Here is a 16,446-nt window from a genome sequence, read left to right as displayed (position 1 = left end):
AAAATAGTATGTGATGATCACTTGGATGGATAAAGGCTGTATTATAACACATACACACAAGGGGGCCAAATGAAGATTGCACAAGCAACCTGGCATTCACTAATTTTTGCAACCTAATAATGTTTTTTCACATTGTTTTTTGGGGGGTATAATTTCTTAGTTTTTTAGAAAAGCAAACTGAAAAAACATAAATTCCTAATCTGGCATTATATTGACCACCACATGGGTCATCAGCAGCACTGGAACCTTGAGATCCACCACACAGACCTCTGTCACTTGAGTTAATGGAGTAACTGGTAGAAGTAGTATGTTGTCATCCTCTAGGTAGAGCAACACTAGAGGAGAGTGGATCACGTTACCAGCGTGGTTCAAGATATTGGCAGGCAACAGACAAATGGTGAGACTCAGGAATCTTCAGTTCCATTCCAAGCTCTGTAAGGGTGTGTTCTCTAGTGGGCACAGATTCTTCTGTCCATTTCCGCTCCTGCTTGACCCCTTCTATCTCAAGCCCTCCACCCTATCCCTGTTTCAGTCCTGTCTCTTTCCCACCCTGGCTCTTTGTCCTATTTCCAGTCTCTGCTCCTCAGACTGCTTATCCTATTCTTAGTATCCTTGCTAGAAAGTCCTAGTCTTACCTCTCAGGACTACCTGTTCCAGTATCCCCTTTCAGTCCCAGTCTCTCAGCAGGTACTTTCCTAATCTTGCCCAGCCATTCCCAGTCCCACTACCACCACCCTGGTTTCTTGTCTCCAGTCTCCTTGCTCAGCCAGTCCCAGGTTCCTCTCTATGCCCCAATCTGCCTCTCTCTTCCCCTGGTTTCCCATCATCCTCTCCACTTCTCCTGTGTCCTATCCCCATGGGTCCCAGTATCCCTCCCCAGGCTTCTCATCCAATCTATATCCCTGCCTTCCCTAGCTTCTTCCCCCAATCTACTCCTCTCAGTCTTCTCCTCCAAATTCCAAACTCTGGCTCGTGTCCCTATTGTGTTCAAGTACCCGTCTGGGCTGCCTGAGTGCCAGCAGGGGGGTAATTGGGAGCACGGGAGAGACAGGCTTTTTGCTTTCACTTCTGGTGCCCAGCTGCACATTAGTGCCTGTATCCCTAGTATGGAGGGAGCGTGCTCATTCTGTGGGGATGGTGCATGTGTAGTCTGGTCCAATATAAGAACTGTGAGGGGCTGGAGCATGCTCAGTTGCCCTGTGAGAATGGTGCATGCACAGTCTGGTCAGCACTAGGAGCTGTGAGGGGATAGAGCATGCTCACTGCTCACCGACGTGTTGGAGATTTTAACTTCTAAATCTAAGACGTCTCTACTGAGCATGTGCAAACTGAGAGTTTTCAAAGGTTTATAACTTGGCCACATTTGAGTGGATTGTCACAGGAATAGCAAAAGATGCATCTCTGACACAAAGGCCACCGCCCTTCCAAATTTCAAGCCCCCACTTCAAAGCATGGACAGGCCAGCACTTTTCAAAGAAAAGGTTGTCAGAAATGTTTTAACATGGGCAAAACAACAGATTATTTCCTAGTCTCATTCTCGGAAATGACTGAACCATTTTGGCTGAACATTTCCAAAAAAATTCAACCAGAAGCAGACATCCAGCATGGGACATTTCAACCCAAACATTTCCAGTTTGGCAACATTATAAGAACCTGTTTTCAGTTGCTTATAATAGAAATGTCAGGCTAATTTAGTAACCGGTGATGCTACGAGCCCCAACTATAATATCATTCCCCAAACAATGCTTTTTTATTTGAGAGAAAGGACAAGAGCAGAATATTTCACCAAGCACATTTAATTTACCAGAGGAGCACCTAGATAGTACAGTGGTGGGTACTATAGAAAACCCCCATGTTGACAGACATCTATCTTATTGGTCTTGGATTTCTAAAGCAGGGCCAGAGGGAGGGGGGGGGCAAGGCTTGGCTCCGCAGGGGCCCCCAAGAGAGAGAAGAGCGGAGGCCCCGCCTCCTCCTCTCTCCTGGCCGCAAGCGCGCCGCGTCCGAGCGGGCCCCCGAGCCCCCGATCGCCCCCGGAGAGATGGGGCGGGGGGGGGGCTGGCTGGGGGCCGGCCGCCCGCCCCAGCCAGGCGTGCGGGGCGGGGGCGGGCTGCCGGCGCTGAGCTGGCTCCCAGCACCTCCCCTCACCGCGAGCTGGAGCAGGGCCGAGCGAGCGGCGGGGGCCGAGCCGGGGGCTGGGGCGGAAGAAGGGCCGACCCGCCACGCCGCCCGCCGCCGGCGCCGCCCCTTCCGCGCGGGGGCTTCTGTTCTGGGACCCGCGCCCGCCCCGCCGAAGTCACAAGACGCCGGCAAGCGCCCCGCGCGCCCCGGCCTGACCGGCCGGGCCTTGGGCGGGCGCTCGGGGGGCGCGGGGCGTGTCTTTGGGGCGGGCGGGTCCTGGAACGGAAGGGTTCTAAAGAGGCAAATGTGAGTCTTGTTGTTACTTAAGCTTCTTAATTAAGTGCCTGCTGATAGTGGATATCTCCTCCAGTCAGTGTGTTTGTAGCTGAGGGTTTTGTAGTTGATGGTTGCAGCTGTGCTGATGTAGCACTTCAGTGTAGACACTATTTCCGCAGGCAGGAGGGGTTCTCCCATTGCTGTAGTTAATCCACCTCCCCAAGAATTTCTCCGTCAACCTAAAATTGTCTACACCAGGGTTTAGATCGGCTTAACTACGTTGCTCAGGGGGGTGGATTTTTCACATCCCTGAGCAACTTGTCTGGGTCAGTCTAACTTTTAGTGTATACCAGCCCTGAAGATCTTCAGTCCAGTTCACCCCCGTCTTATAACTAGACTTGGGTAAATGTCAGTAAACATCGATTTCACAGTACACACACATACTGCTGAAAAAATATTTCCATTGACAGTAATCGAAAATACAGATGGGCAAAATAAGAAAAAGGCTGCTTGAGAACTTATTAGGGTTTGATGTAAAGATATTTACTTTGCATATCTAAACATGTGGTGTTGACAATTTGTGTTTAACCATTATAAAGTGTAACTTTTTGAATCTCAACATCTACTTCATTAATAATTGTCTGACCTTCCCATATCCTCTGACCCCTCCAGAACTTCCCACAACAATGAAAATTTAAATAGATAAAAATAAGCTTAAAGCCCATAATTTTGTGCATCTGTGACTATTTAAATTGATAAAAATAGAATAAATATTTAACAATAAAAGTCAGTATTATTGGTCAAAATTATTTTTTAAAATAATCAAATTCTGCCAAGCCTACTTATAACTGATACTCTTGTCCTCACTGACTTTGGCATCCAGATCCGGAGCCAGGCAAGTGGAACTAATCATAATAAGTGGATCTGGAAACACTGGATCAGAGATCATGAATTCTGAGGATCTCAGGAGAGGAAGAAAAGAGAAGGTCAATGCTGATGCAGGGTTCTTCCATTTCTAATCAGTGACAGCCTATAGAATTGGCTGGGGCCTTGAGTGAGATTAATATATGGCATTCAAGGAATTAAGCTCATGCTATGCATGATAAAATCTGGCAGACTGAGTGGAAGCAACAGCATGTAATGTCATGTCCAAAGTGCCTGCAAATATTCATTGTGCTTCATTCTCAGCAGCCCAAATCACTAATCATATCAGAGTGAGGGATTGTTTGGTGTTTGGCACGTACAATAATTTTATTACTACAGCTCCATGCTTGTCAACTGCACTAGCTCACAAGGAAAGCTTAAAGGAGGCCAGGAGGGGATATTAAAAGAAAACCCTTACGATAAAACCACACTCAAAGTAAAAGAAGTACAAAGTAATCTACAAAATGTACCTTATCTGGGGTTCATAACTAATAGAAATATTAATTCCTGGAACAGGATTCTAATGTATAAAGTTTGTTAGTGCTAATCTTTTAACATACAATACGTAGGTTTAGTAGTTGAATGCTGAATATTATATTCTTGCAAATTATTCAAATAAGAGAAGTCTACTCTGCTTGAAAATTAAGATAAAATATTATTTACTATGCTAATGTTTTCACTTTCATGTCTGCCAGATAATTTTAATGATCAGGTTTTTCTTCTGTCTTGGTTTTCTTTTTCTCCTGTCTCTTCATTCTGCATTCTGTTGTGTTGGCTTTTGGATTCTTAGCCCGATATTCACTATACATACCTTTTAACCAACTTAACCTTTCAACTTGATTCTTCAATGACTCTGGTAACTGAAGTTGCCTCCCCTGGGGTGCGACTGACTCCCAGAAACATAAATTGGAATTATGTGTGCGCCCTCAGAGGAGGATGGACTCCTTGGTGCCGACAGACTCTGCACAAGCCACCCTGCCATGCTGTATTTAAATAAAAACTGCCAGTCATGCAGTGCAAATGCTTGTCCTGTAGGCACCAAGATGAGACCACCAAACTCAGGTTTACTTCTGGACTTACCCAGGATTGGAACCCAGCTCTCCGGAGATGAAAGGCTAGCGCTAGCCCTGGCAACAGCAAACCCTGTACACTATCTGCGATACACCCTGTATGTTCACGTAACATACTGATACAGGAAATGTTATGGGTACTCTGATGGACTAAGATTTTTGAGTTGCTATTGTAATTTAAATTTTTGTATTCCAGACATCTTCTGAAACTGGAAGCCTGCATTTCAAACAAGGAAGAAGGTGTTAAACTTTGACTGCTTAATATCTTAGTTTAATTTTTTTTCAAATTGTTCATTATTCCCACCTCTCATTTCCCAGGACATCTTGTCTCCTCACTGTCTTCTCCTCTCGCCTGCAAGCACTTAGACCTAACTTTACTCAAATCACGTGTCCCATTGAACTCAGTGCGGCTACTCACATGAATAAAATTACACATCTAATGCAAACAGCAGTGAGACACCAATTGCAAGCTGTTAGAAGCAGAGACTGTATTTTAGGTATTGTATCAGCACTAAGCACATCTTCAATGCTTAACTAATAATAATAACTGATCAAGATAAAATGGGTCTGTACATCTTATTCAAACCACTTAAATTAAAATCGGGAGAAAAAGTCATTAATTATCCAGGAGCTTAATCTATTGGAGAACCTATATTGCATTTCATAGAAGGCAGGAAACTGCCTGTGAATCAAATTAAAATATACCTGGTAGACCCCACTAAGTTCAACTGATGAAATACTTTTAAAAATCAACAATGTAGAAAATGGAGCAGCCATTCTCTCAGAGAGGAGGACTGAGAGGTTAAGAAAGTTTAAAACAGGGAAATGTGGTTTTTTTGTCCCACAGCTTTCAAATGCAGCGGCACAGGAGGCAGCAAACAGGGCTGCCAACAGGGGAGTTAGCGTGGGAGTTGCCATTGGAGGAGCAGGTGAGTGTCTTTGCGTCTGTTTGTGTAGTGTTTGTATCTCGCTGTAGAGGCCCAGAGGGGCAGGCTGCTGAAGGGGCAGCTGAGCCAGGATTGGCTGAGCCCTGAGTAGGGGGAGGAGCCAGGCAGCGGCACAGCTGCGAGCAGCGGCACAGGAGGCAGCAAACAGGGCTGCCAACAGGGGAGTTAGCGTGGGAGTTGCCATTGGAGGAGCAGGTGAGTGTCTTTGCGTCTGTTTGTGTAGTGTTTGTATCTCGCTGTAGAGGCCCAGAGGGGCAGGCTGCTGAAGGGGCAGCTGAGCCAGGATTGGCTGAGCCCTGAGTAGGGGGAGGAGCCAGGCCAGGAGGGGCCTATACAAGCGGCCGCCCAGCCAGGCAGCGGCACAGCTGCGAGCAGCGGCACAGGAGGCAGCACACAGGGCTGCCAACAGGGGAGTTAGCGTGGGAGTTGGCAGGGGGAGGCGGAAGGGGAGGCCCCGCGCCCCAGGAAGAACACCGAGACAGCAGCAGCCAGCAGCCATGAGCCAAGCAGCAGAGGACACACCGAGGATGAGAGCATGCAGCAGCTGCGGTATGTACCTGGTCCTAGCAGGGGACCCAGAACAGTACTATATATGCATGAAGTGCCGCCTAATAGAGCTGCTGGAGGAAAAGATCCAGGGCCTAGAGCTGCAGGTGGAAACCCTGATAGAGAACAGAAGGGGGTTTGAGAGGCTGATGGAGCAATGGCAAGCAGTAACGCACAGGGGAGCAGGGGCTGAGGCCAAGGAAGGGGACCACCAGAGGAGGAAGATGGGCGGTGGAAGCATGTGACCGTGAGAAGCAGGCCAAGGAAAAGGAGAGCCAGTGAGGGGGAAATTGAGCTAAGGAACAGGTTTGAAGGTTTGGAGAATGAGGAAGGGGTACAGCAAGTGGTAACTGACAGTGAGAGGCCAAAGAAAAAGAGGCGAGCGGCCAGTCCCATAGATAAAGGGGAGGAGTCGATGGAAGTAGCACCGAGTTTGGGCCCAGGGGAGATACAGGAAGGCTTAAGGGGAACCACAAGGGATGATAGGAATGGAAGAAGCTTGCAACCAGGGAGAACGGGGGATAGGTTAGAGGACCGTGCTGTCCCCAGGCGAAGGCAGGTCTACGTGATTGGGGATTCCATACTGCGAAGGTTGGACAGGCCTGTGACCAGGGCCGATCCGGAGAACAGAAGGGTGTGCTGTCTCCCGGTGCTAAAATACGGGATGTGGACCTGAGGTTGAAAAGGATCCTAAGAGGAGCGGGTAAGAACCCTTTGATCATCCTTCATGTGGGAACGAATGACACGGCTAGATTCTCGCTAGAGAGGATCAAGGGAGACTATGCCAGGTTGGGTAAGACGCTCAAGGAAATTGAGGCTCAGGTGATCTTCAGTGGGATTCTACCTGTCCCTAGGGAAGGGCGCCAAAGGTGAGAGGATCGTGATGGTTAATAGTTGGCTGAGGGAGTGGTGTTACAAGGAGGGCTTTGGGATGTATGGGCACTGGGAGGCTTTTGGGGACAGACAACTGTTCTCAAGGGATGGGCTCCACCTAAGTAGGGAAGGAAGTAGACTTCTAGGAGGGAGGCTGGCTCATCTGATTAAAAGAGCTTTAAACTAGACACTGGGGGGAGACGGTCAGGAGAGGTCCTGGTGCTCTCAACGCCAAATTTTCACATTGGGAGTGAGGACAACAAGATAACAGATATAGCCAGAGGGGGGCAGTTAAGTGTAAGGAAGAGTGGGGGGACAGATTCTAGATCTACAAGTCATACTGGAAGTACTGTGTCCCTACCGAGTTGGGTAAAAAGAGTGAGAGGAGCCCAACGGGAAAATTAGGATGTTTGTTCACCAATGCGAAGCTTAGGTAACAAAATGGGGGAACTGGAGCTCCTGGTCCGGGAATTGAAGCCGGATATCGGAGGACTAACAGTATCATGGTGGACCGGTAGCCATGACTGGAGTACAGGTATGGAAGGGTATGTGCTGTTTAGGAAAGACCGATGCAAAGGTAAAGGTGGGGGAGTAGCACTGTATATCAATAATGAGGTAAAATGTAATGAGATAACTAGCGCTGCAATGGACAATAGTCTGTTTGGGCAATGGTCACATTGGGGAAGAAAACTACCAGAGCCTCATCCAGGATAGTGATTGGGGTGTGCTATAGACCGCCAGGATCTAGCTTAGAGATGGATAGGGAGCTCTTTAATGTTTTTAAGGAGGTAAACACTAATAGGAACTGCTTGATCATGGGGGACTTTAACTTCCCGGATATAGATTGGGAAACAAATGCTAGTAATAATAATAGGGCTCATCTTTTCCTAGACGTGATAGCTAATGAATTCCTTCATCAAGTGGTTGCTGAACCGACGAGGGGGGAAGCCATTTTAGATTTGATTTTGGTGAGTAACGAGGACCTTGTTGAGGACATTGTTGTAGGGGACAACCTTGGCTCGAGTGATCATGAGCTAATTCGTTTCCAAATAAATGGGAGGATAATCAATAGTGCATCTGAGACTAGGGTGTATGATTTCAAAAGGGCTAATTTTACTAAATTAAGGCGACTAGTTAGGAAGTGGACTGGGCTAACATATTTAGGGATCTAAGGGCAGATGACGCCTGGGGTTACTTCAAGTTGAAGTTGCAGGAGTTGTCAGAGGCATGTATGTAGCAGTTTTAGACCGAGCTGGATGAGCAAGCGTCTTAGAGGGGTCATTAAGAAAAAGCAGAAAGCGTGCGGGAGTGGAAAATGGGAGGGATCAGCAAGGAAACCTACCTTATTGAGGTCAGAGGGTGCAGGAAGCTGTGAGAAAGGCAAAGCGACGAGTGGAGATGGATCTGGATTAAAACCAATAGCAAACGGTTTTTAGCCATATAAATAGGAAGAAAACCAAGAAAGAAGAAGTAAAACTTTAAATGGAGTGGAGATTAGGGATAATCTTGGAATGGCACAATATCTGAACGAATACTTTGCCTCTGTCTTTAATGAGGCTAATGAAGGGCTAAGGAATAGTGATAGAGGACCGATGGGAATGAAGATATGGGGGTAGACATTACGGTAGCTGAGGTAGAAGCCAAACTGGAACAGCTTAACGGAAGTAAATCGATAATCTTCATCCTAGAATATTAAGGGAATTGGATATTGCTAGCCCGTTAGCGACAATCTTTAATAAATCCTAAATTCGGGATTGTACCGACTGACTGGAGATTAGCTAATGTAGTTCCTATATTCAAGAAGGGGAAAAAAGTGACCCGGGAATTATAGGCCTGTTAGTCTAACATCTGTAGTATGCAAAGTCATGGAAAAATCTTAAAAGAGAGAATGGTTCCGGAGCATGAGGCCGATGGCAACTGGGATAGATTACAGCATGGATTAGGTAGATCGTGCCAAACCAACTTGATCTCCTTCTTTGAGAGAGTAACAGATTTTTAGACAAGGATCTCATATATCTGGATTTCAGTAAGGCGTTTGATACGGTACCACATGAAGAATTACTGGTTAAATTGGAAAAGATGAACATCAGTGAAAATCCAGAGGTGGATAAGGAGCTGGTTAAAGGAGACTGCAGAGGGTAGTATTGAAGGGGAACTGTCCGGTTGGAGGGGTTACCAGTGGAGTTCCTCAAGGCTCGGTTTTGGGTCCGATTTTATTCAATCTATTTATTGCTGACCTGGGAACCAAGAGTAGGAGTGGGCTGATAAAGTTTGCGGATGACACCAAGTTGGGGGGTATTGTCAATTCGGAAGAGGATCGGGATATTCTCCAGGAGATTTGGATGACCTTGTAAACTGGAGTATTAGTAACAGGATGAAATTCAATAGTGAGAAGTGTAAGGTTATGCATTTAGGGATGTCTAACAAGAACTTTAGTTATAAGCTGGGGACGCACCAGTTGGAAGTAACGGAGGAGGAGAAGGACCTAGGAGTCCTGGTTGATCGCAAGATGACTATGAGTAGGCAATGTGATGTAAAAGCTAATGCGGTCTTGGGTTGCATTAGGCGAGGTATTTCTAGTAGGGATAAGGAGGTGCTAGTCCCGTTATATAAGGCGCTGGTGAGACCTCATTTGGAGTATTGTGTGCAGTTTTGGTCTCCCATGTTTAAGAAGGATGAATTCAAACTAGAACAGGTACAAAGAAGGGCCACTAGAATGATCCGAGGAATGGAAGGCCTTTCGTATGAAAGGAGACTTGAGGAGCTCGGTTTGTTTTCCTTAACCAAAAGAAGGATGAGAGGAGATATGATTACACTCTTTAAATATATCAGAGGGATAAATACCAGGAAGGAGAAGAATTATTTCAGCTCAGTGCTAATGTGGACACGAGGACGAACGGATATAAACTGTCAGTCAGGAAATTCAGGCTTGAAATTAGACGAAGGTTTCTAACCATCAGGGAGTGCAATACTGGAACAGTCTACCGAGGGAAACAGTGGGGGAGGGACCTCCACGACTTTAAGATTAAGCTAGATAAGTTTATGGAGGGGATGGTATGATAGGATAACGGGCTTAGTCAATAGGTCAATTATGTGCCTGGTATGATGTAACCTTTTCCAGAGGGTTTGGCTGGAGAGTCTTGCCTGCATGCTCGGGGTTCAGCTGACCGCCATATTTGGGGTCGGGAAGGAATTTTCCTCCAGGGAAGATTGGCTATGGCCCTGGAGGTTTTTCGCCTTCCTCCGAAGCATGGGGCAGGGTTCACTTGCTAAGGAGTGGGTGGATCGGCTTATGTGGCCTGCATCTTGCAGGAGGTCAGACTAGATGATCATAATGGTCCCTTCTGATCTTGAATTCTATGATTCTATGATTCTATGATTCTATGAAATGCCTTAATCTTCTTAATCATGTGATTCATAGCGAACGGGCTGTAAGTCATGAGTATATTTTCCCCTTCCTTTTATAACTAAGCTTTCTTCTGAGTAACCTAAACCTGTCAATTTTTCAGTAGTGCATTTTTTGCATAATCATCTTCTGTTCTCCACGTTTCTTCTGTGGTGTTTGGCCACTAAGCAGATTTCTCTGATCCTAAAGGCTTATAGTGAAGGTAAGGGACTAGTCAGCTCACTTCTGAAGGATGTTTTTGGTGCTGAAAAGTGTGTTTTTTTGCAACATACCTTTATATCTGCTTCCCATCTGCGTGACACTTTAGAATTTAATAGTGAGCAGTTGGCAGGCAGGACACAGGTAGAAATGTGGGGTTTTGTTTCTTGTTTTATTGCATGTTTCCTGACTGCATAATATTATATTTTGACAGTTATTATGGATGGAAGATCCTTTGTCTTCAACCTGAAAAAATGCTCTGGGATTTAAAAAAATAAATAAATGGAGGCAGTCGGTAGGATCCACTCGGGCCATCGCTTTAGCACTGCATGTTTATTTTCAACTCCATTCACTGTATGTCCATAGGCTGGAGTTCGGAAAGCGGGATATGGAAGCAGATACTCTCAAAGATGAAGACCATATGGCTGAGTGGACTGCCAATGATCCAGCAAGACTGGTGCCATCTCCTAGCAAAATCACTGAGAAGGCCATGTGCTTTTTGCCCCCGGGCCAGATAAACAGCACAAATGGCTCATTCAATGAGCAGTTTACACCTTTCTGCTACTCAGCAGACAGCAGTATGATGGGCAGTAATGGCAGCTCATCAGATAATAGGTTCCATGGCCAAGCTTTTCAGGATGCAAAGCAACTCAATTATTTGGCCAACTCTGCTCTTTTTCCTCATTTGTTGGCATCCAGCATAACTCAGACTGGAATTGTCCAGGCCAATAAAAGTAGTGACTTGGAAACACTGAGTCCTGTTGCTGCTGCTCCTGCTCCTCAGATAAGTCAGGAACCCACATGCTACAGAAACATGGAACAGGTGGGTTTGCTTTAAGCATTCATTGCATTTCAGTGGAGTATGAGCATGCCTGGTTTTTGAAGACTGCACAAATAACATCTAATGCATTGCCCTAAGAAGGAACAAGTCTGCTAACTTTTGTGTCTGCAACGGAGAGGCTTTAGTGTGACCCTGTGTCTGATTATGCTGTTTTAAAGCCCTCAAGGCAATAAAATGCTGCTTTGTTATGATAATTTGTAGTAGCAAATTCCTTTTTCCAAGAACAAATCAGTTTGTTCACCCCTTGTTCCTGTTGTTTTGATGTTTATTCCTCTCCACTTCCCTCCTTTAGGAAGAATTCCAGACTTTGATAGCACAACATCATGTATGTGACAATGACATGGAAAACCAAAGTTGGGGATTTTTTTTTTCAGTGATCACTATTCTCTGTCTTCTTCCTATGCCTTTTTCCTTTTCTTTTTCTTTTCTCAACGTTTGTGTCTTTTTCCTCTGTTTTTCTCCGACACCTCCTTCTCTTCCCTTTTGACTGTCCCTTTTCTCTTTTTTCTTCTTTTAGGGGCAGACAGACAGCTGGACAAGAGTAGCTCTGCACTGTCTCGTGCATCAAAGCAGCCTGCTGCACTGGGTTTCTAACTACTAAATAAAACTGCACTATGGACACCACCCATAATAGGCAACAGCTTATCTGAAATGTAGGGTACGTCTACACTGGGAATCTTCAGCACTTTTCCCACCCTTGTGCAGTGCCACTAAAGATAGCAATGGCAGAAGCAGTGGTGTTGACGAGGCACAGACTTTATTTTACAACTGCCACACCTGGGAAATGCCTGGTAATAGACCAGTGTTGGGAAAAGTGCTATTGTGAACAAGGCCCTATTTGAAGAGTATGTCTAGCAGGCAAATGGAGTTTGCTGGGGCTTAGTTATTTAAGATAAGGTTGCCATGTGGATGGTCTGCAATATTTTCTGTGAGGTGTAACCTTATCTTCAGTTTATTGTCAGGCAGTTAAAATCTGGCATAGGGTCCTAGAAATCCTAGATTTTCCTGTAGGCCCTTGCCCCTGTCTTTTTGAAATGCTTTTGCTAGACTCCTACAGAGAAAGAACATGTTTGGGTGGCTTCTGTGTATGGTGCTTCCCCAGAGGGGCCAGAAGGGGCAGCAGGAGAATGAGGATAATGCTCTCAGCCAGGCTGCTAGGGAAATACCAGATGCAGAAGTAATACAGTCACATTATTACTGTTTGTTTAATTCCTGAAATGAGTTAGGCCTTCACAGAACGTAAAGAAGACATGGCTCCTACCCCGAAGAGTTTGCAGTCTGAGCAAAGATGAAAGGCAAGGAGGACAAATTGAAGGGGTGGAGTAATGGAGGGAGGATAGGGGTTATGCACAAAGACTAGAATCAGGTTTCAGAGTGGTAGCCATGTTAGTCTGTATCAGCAACAACAACGCAGATTCCTTGTGGCAGCTTAGAGACTAACAAATTTATTTGGGCATAAGCTTTCGTGGGTTCTAGGCCACAAAAGCTTATGCCCAAATAAATTTGTTAGTCTCTAAGGTGCCACAAAGACTAGAATGTTGCTTTTTCTCTGCTAGATTATGAGCTATTCCCTCTCCACCCTGCAAGGCTTAACTCATTCCTGCACTATAATAATAATAGGAGATATACCAATCTCCTAGAGCTGGAAGGGACCTTGAAAGGTCATCAAATCCAGCCCCCTGCCTTGAGTAGCAGGACCAATTTTTGCCCCACATCCCTAAGTGGCCCCCTCAAGGATTGAATTCACAACCTTGGGTTTAGCAGGCCAATGCTCAAACCACTGAGCTATCCCTCCCTCTCCTAGGCACTGAAAGTTTTGTTCAACAGAGAGGCCAGAGGAAGCAGGGCAGTGGGGGGGGAACCACCAAAAAGCAGAAGGAGAGAGATGGGAAGGAGACAAGGTGAATGGTGAGTGCACGAATGAAGGAGAGAGAAAGAAGGAGAGACTAACTAGAAGGATCAGTGGCCAGTTTAGTAGCAGCACTTTAATTTGGGGCAGATTTGGGTCTCTGTTTCTCTGGACCAGGAGTTCTATGGAGATAGAGAGCTAACCCGCTTGTGTTGGGGATAGAAGGATAGCGCCTGATCTGTTCTATTCCCTAATAGTTTAATGCTTGAGGTGCCTATGACTGGGACACTAACTGCTGTAGAGTGCTAAAAGTCCTGACATTTTAGGGGCACTCTTAAATCTCTCTTTTCTACCCATTCTCTCTCTTCTTCTATGACCCCCACCCACCCCAAATTCACAGAGTGCCAAGCAGGGTTAGCATTTTCAGCATGTGGAAAGAGTGGAACATGGCTATCTATCTATCTTACTGTGGCACTTAGATGCCCTAAGTGAAATCACAGCCTTATTTTCTAAGCATTATGCATATATATAGTAAGAGACAGTCTCTGCCCTGACCAGCTCGGAGTCTAAATAGAAGGGCAAATGGGACAGAGAAGTGAAGTGGCTAAGGCAGAGCCGAGAATAGAACACAGGTTAATGGAGACACCTACAAATTCCATTGGCTTTTGTGAGAGTTGTATGTGTTCAGCACCTCTGCAAATCAGATCATGAACTATTAACATAGCAACTCAGAAATCTGCCAGCAAACGTGTTTCACTCTGCTGATATAGCTTATTCTAATAGAGCTGGGTGAAATGTTTAAAACACTTGAAATTTCAAGGAAATTGTTTTGCAGAAATGTTTTACTGTTTTTGACTGGCTTATAGAGTGGTCTAAATTTTCAAAGAAAAATGTTCTGGAAAAATTTCATTTTTTTTTTTAAAAAAGGGTGTATTTTCCTACCAGCAATAATACTGAATAACACTATGAAATAATTCACTCTTGAATATGTTTTTAAGTATGTGTGATTTGGCAGTAAAAACTGCAATAAGACATCAAAGATTGGGAAAGTGAGTGAGAATACTGTCAAGATTAAAATTGTGTTTAATTTTTTCCCCATATTTGTTACTAACAGTATCATAGACTATTGCAAGTGAAAGAATTTAAAAACTCTACTTTTCACAATTTATGTGCTTCATTTACATTTAGAATTTCACTCAAGTTGGACAGTGAAAAAATGGCCCATTTCACTTCCTGATTCTGATGCCCTAGCACAGAGCCTTGTGCGGGACTATTTTTAAAATCTTGGCTCACATCCTGCTCTGCAATACCATCTCCCACCGTTTCGCATTTTTATCCCACTCCCATCCACAAAACCCTTAGATCCCACAAATCCTGCAAGAAAAAGAGATTCCCGCATGCCACTAAAAATATCAAAAAATGGTCAGTTATATATATATATATATACATACACACACACACACACACACACACACACACGGAATTCAGACACAATTTTTACCATTAAAAGAATAAAAAAAAATCTTGCTTAAACCATGTAAAAATACTTTAACTTCTGTTATAATGGACATGAAATCTCTTTCTATCCCTCATTTAAATTTAAGTATTAAAACCTTTATTTAAAAAAAGAAAAAACTTGCTTTTCATTGCTGAAATTCTATTTATTACAAACTGATGAGAGATTTAGTGTTTAGCCACAATTACTGCAGTCTGGTTTTTTTTTTTGGTTGTTGCTTTTTTTTGCCCACCCAATCCCTACCACAATAAAGTACAGTTTATCTGCTCCCACTATTATGGCAGCAGGTCCTGCAGGACCCATGGAATACCAATCCCGCTGCAAGGCTCTAACCTATCACACTGCTGCTTTCTTTGAGCATTATCTCTGCAAAAAAAGTTTGAATACAAATACACTCTTTTTATTGGAATAAAACAATGGAATCACATTTTAAAAAAACCCCAAAAACCTCAAAACTAGACTCCGAAAAGAAAGATTCCTTCCTGTTAAAAGGGAGAGATGAGCACATTTTAATTCATTTTGTTGGTGCTATTTACAGAGCCCAGGGCAGCAGGAACAGGTGATGATGGAACAGATGGAGCAGCTGCAAAGGCTGGTAACTGAACAACAGAAAATCATCACATATTATAACCCAGGTACTACCGGGATTTCCTCCTAAGAACTCAGTACTGTACATGGTAGCTGTTCACATTCCTACAATGAAATGCTGTAGCTCCCAGAATAAATTCAAGCTACGATGTGGGGTTGGTCAGAGGAAGTAGAAGGATCTTCATCTGAGAGTAGTACTAAAATATTTTATTCACACCACAAAAATGGTAACTCCAGAAAACTTTTCTTTGACTTTAAGTATTTCCTACAGACATTTCATGTGTAAAAGTGCATTTCTGTTTAATACTAACAGACATTCATATACATGTGTCGACTAAAGTTTAGATTAAAATTCATTAGTGTTGTAATAAATTTTTGTGTAGTGGAAGGCACTGCTAAAACCTAAAATACCTTCTTTCTCACTATATAAAAACTAGACGAGAAGGGGAAGGGAATGGATTCAGCAGACAGGGCTTCTAGAAATAGACTTTCAGTGCTGGTAATTCAGTCTCTTCCCCACAATACAATATAACTTCCGGAACAGCTTCCTCCTTAATGGTAGCAGTGGCAGAAAATGCCATCAGCATAGCAGATAAGAAAAGGAGAAGCCATCGTCTGCAGGGATTTCCTTGCCCCCCTCCCAACTTTGGAATGGATGTGGTTCCACAGTTCAAGTGAGACTGGATATGTGAGGGACCAGCTGGGAGCTTCACCTACTGCACGGAATCTGGTTTTGCAGGGTCCCTCTGCATGAGTGCAAACGGGGGGAAGTAGACAATGAGGCACAGAAAAGCCAAAGGATCTTTGAATTGGTTCCCTCCTGGAGGTGTTCCACCAGGGGGGAACAGTTTTTTCCTTTGGACAGGGCTCCACAGTGCCCCACTGGCAGACGTTGCCTGCAGTATGTACATCTGCACATTGCTCTGGCATCCCGGCCTCCCCACTCCACTTTCTGGGCTACATTCACCAGTTTGGGGATTGCAAGTATCTTGTGCTGCTGAGATGCCTTGAGGACAGACTTTCCACTGCTGGTGGTCTGCAGCTGTAGGACATGCCATAACGTATGCAAGGCTAAACTCTAGTTCATCAAAAACCATGAACAATGATTCCTGCAATGTTGTAATCATGCATCACCTGCATCCTTTAGAAAAGGTCTTCTATCACAATTTTCTACAGTTTCAGTTTAGCATCCTCAGTGCCTGACAAGCTCAACGGCAGTAGGAAGTCTTTTGGCAGCAGTGGAGTTACTCTGGAATTACACTGGTGCAAATGAGATTGGAATTTGGTCCAG

At 44.7% G+C, this 16,446-nt stretch overlaps 1 protein-coding gene across 13 annotated transcripts in view; it reads left to right on the top strand.

Annotated features, from left to right (window-relative positions):
- LOC120400888 (centromere protein J-like) overlaps positions 1 to 16,446 on the top strand; it is a 124,520-nt gene that overhangs the window by 56,915 nt on the left and 51,159 nt on the right. For all 13 annotated transcript variants that reach the window (XM_039530157.1, XM_039530168.1, XM_039530166.1 and 10 more), the window contains 3 exons: positions 4,588 to 4,631; positions 10,728 to 11,184; positions 15,106 to 15,202. In XM_039530157.1, the coding sequence (XP_039386091.1) occupies positions 4,588 to 4,631; positions 10,728 to 11,184; positions 15,106 to 15,202 (598 nt within the window). The remainder of the gene's footprint in view (positions 1 to 4,587; positions 4,632 to 10,727; positions 11,185 to 15,105; positions 15,203 to 16,446) is intronic.

The sequence above is a fragment of the Mauremys reevesii genome, linkage group 3 (genome assembly GCF_016161935.1).
Source record: "Mauremys reevesii isolate NIE-2019 linkage group 3, ASM1616193v1, whole genome shotgun sequence".
In the NCBI taxonomy this organism is placed as follows: domain Eukaryota; kingdom Metazoa; phylum Chordata; order Testudines; family Geoemydidae; genus Mauremys; species Mauremys reevesii.
Note: the sequence above shows the minus strand (reverse complement) of the source record. Positions and strands in the feature narration are given on the sequence as shown.